The sequence below is a fragment of the Epinephelus moara genome, chromosome 24, assembly GCF_006386435.1.
Source record: "Epinephelus moara isolate mb chromosome 24, YSFRI_EMoa_1.0, whole genome shotgun sequence".
NCBI classification, from domain to species: Eukaryota; Metazoa; Chordata; class Actinopteri; order Perciformes; family Serranidae; genus Epinephelus; species Epinephelus moara.
The window spans coordinates 52,688,220-52,690,807 of NC_065529.1; the positions used below are offsets into that span (position 1 = coordinate 52,688,220).

The window sequence follows — 2,588 nt, forward strand, 5'->3', positions numbered from 1 at the left end:
CTGTGCTTTATGTGATCAGTGGTCTGAGAACAGTGAATACAGCTTCCCCTCTCTGCTCATTTCCCCAGCAGTGGGGGAATGGCAGGAGGGAGGTGGTCAGCTGCTGTCTTTTACAACCCCTCACCTGGACACTTTTAAGGATGTAAGGAAGAAAGCACTTTACCATGTCTGCGTGAAGGTGCTGAACCTGCACTCTTTGGCAGGGCTGAAGGAGTCGAGGTGGGCTGAGTTTTTTGGCACAGACGTGTCCCCGAAAGGCAGCTGGCGGTCCCTGTACAAGCTGCCCGTTGAAAAGCGGACAGCAGACCTCCAGTGGAGGGTTGTACATGGTGCAATAGCCACAAACAGATACAGAGCGCACCTGGATCCAGGGGTTGGGGAGGAGTGCACTTTCTGTACACAGACAGAGACTTTGTTTCATTTATTTGTACAGTGTCCCCGGTTGTCAGCATTGTTTGAGCTGTTAAAAAGATGGTTTCAGGGTTTCGGGGAGGTTTTTTCTTTCAGCTTGTTCATCTTTGGCCCAAAGTACAGTGCACGGAGGAAGAGTGCTCACACACTGATTAACTTCATATCTGGTTCTGCCAAGTTGGCCATTTGGTTGACGCGCAAGAACCAGGCGCAGAGTATCACCAGTGTGGAGCCAGTGCCGGTTCTGGAGGGCTTGTTAAAAGCCAGACTGAGAGTGGAACACGCCTATTATAGGATGACGGACAACATATTGACATTTCGTCAAATATGGGCTGTTGGCGGGGTTCTGTGCTCTGTGGGGGAGGATGAAGAGTTGATTGTAAATTTCTGATTGGAGAGAGTTCTTTTCTTGTTTTGATGGTGGTGGTTTTTGTTGTACATTAGGTCTGGCAATGGTTCAATAAAGGGATTTTGAAACCTCTCTCTTCTCCTCTCCTCTCTCTCTTCTCTCTCCTCTCTCCTCTCCTCTCTCTTCTCCTCTCCTCTCCTCTCTCTTCTCCTCTCCTCGCCTCTCTCCTCTCTCTCTTCTCCTCTCTCTCCTCTCTCTCTCTCCTCTCTCTCAGCCCTGTCAGTGACAGTGACAGTGAGCATCTCTTTGATCCAAAGTGACACAGAGCGTTTGTTCATGCTTCGGGGTCGTTCAACAGAGTAATTGCAAATAAATATTGTTTTAATGTGTAACTGTTGAAATGTTCATAAGGGCTTTCATAAATTCCTGCAATGTTGCGGCACTGCCACCTTTGCAGGTTAAAAGTTAATGACAGCGACTTGAAGTGAGGAGGAGCAAAGCCGGAGACGCTCACTTTTGCATGTGATGCAAAATATTTAAATAACGTCATTATAACACAAAAAATAAAAAAACGCGGTGGTAGGCTATAGCCTGTATCTTTTAGCCTATTGCATCTAAGTTCCTACTGTGTTGTTGTGTCCTTCCTTCGGCTCACCTCTGGCATCTGGGATAAACCCAGAAAACTCCCAAATTGCAGATGTGGCGTTTTTCTTTGCCACCAAAGCCACAGCGGTGTCAGTGTTGGCTGCCATGCTGACTGGTAGTGATCGATGTAAGACACGTGCCAAGGACGTAATTGATCCTCATTTGTCCTTATTGATCCTTATTGATTCTCATTGATCCTCATTGATCCTTATTGATCCTTATTGATTCTCATTGATCCTCATTGATCCTTATTGATCCTTATTGATTCTCATTGATCCTCATTGATCCTTATTGATCCTTATTGATTGTGAATATTAGACATGATGTCAGTCTTATTCCACAGTATGGACAGGTGAGTCACTGTGCAGCTCACCTGTCCACTTCCCTTCATAAAAAATAATCATCTAATGACCTCTGTGTGGTCTCATTATGACATCACTCATATATATATCCACTGTGTGTGTGTGTGTGTGTGTGTGTGTGTGTAGGACCGGTTGGAGCACCTCAGACAGCAGTGTGGTCCTCATGTCACCGCCGTCGCCAAAGACTCTGTGGAGGGAATCTGCTCCAAAATCTACCAGCTGTCTGCAGAGTACAGCCGCCGCCTGAGACACACACACCTGAGCCTGATGCAGGACCCCCCCACAGGTGCGCGCGCGCACAGACACACACACACACACACACACGCACCAACAGGGAGCGTAGTGAACTGTGTGTGTGTGTGTTATTAATGTGTGTCGTTTTTGTGTTGTTGTGTGTGTTTTCAGAGGCGTGCGCGTCCCCCCAGCAGTCGCGGCTGGTCTACTGTTACCCGGTGCGTCTGGCGCTCCCCTCGCCGCCGCTCCCTCGAGTGGAGTTGCACTTTGAGAACGACATGGCCTGTCTGCGCTTCAGAGGAGAGATGGTCAAGGTCAACAGAGGTCACTTCAGCAAACTGGTCAGTACTCACAATAGTACTACTAATGTTACCATGGCAACAGAAAGGTCGCACTGTCACCTGACACAAGCTGTCCGTATGTTAATGAGAGTCAGACAGGAAAAAACGAGATGGTGATGATGATGGTGATGATGATGATGATGGTGATGATGATTATGATGATGGTGATGATGATGATGATGGTGATGATGATTATGATGATGGTGATGATGATGGTGATGATGATTATGATGATGGTGATGGTGA

The 2,588-nt window shown here is 47.3% G+C and overlaps 1 protein-coding gene across 1 annotated transcript in view; it reads left to right on the top strand.

The window, feature by feature from the left end:
• The window catches only part of pcif1 (phosphorylated CTD interacting factor 1), a 21,525-nt gene that overhangs the window by 11,603 nt on the left and 7,334 nt on the right, over positions 1 to 2,588 (top strand). The window contains exons 9-10 of the mRNA XM_050037997.1: positions 1,894 to 2,053; positions 2,173 to 2,342. Of these exons, the coding sequence (XP_049893954.1) occupies positions 1,894 to 2,053; positions 2,173 to 2,342 (330 nt within the window). The remainder of the gene's footprint in view (positions 1 to 1,893; positions 2,054 to 2,172; positions 2,343 to 2,588) is intronic.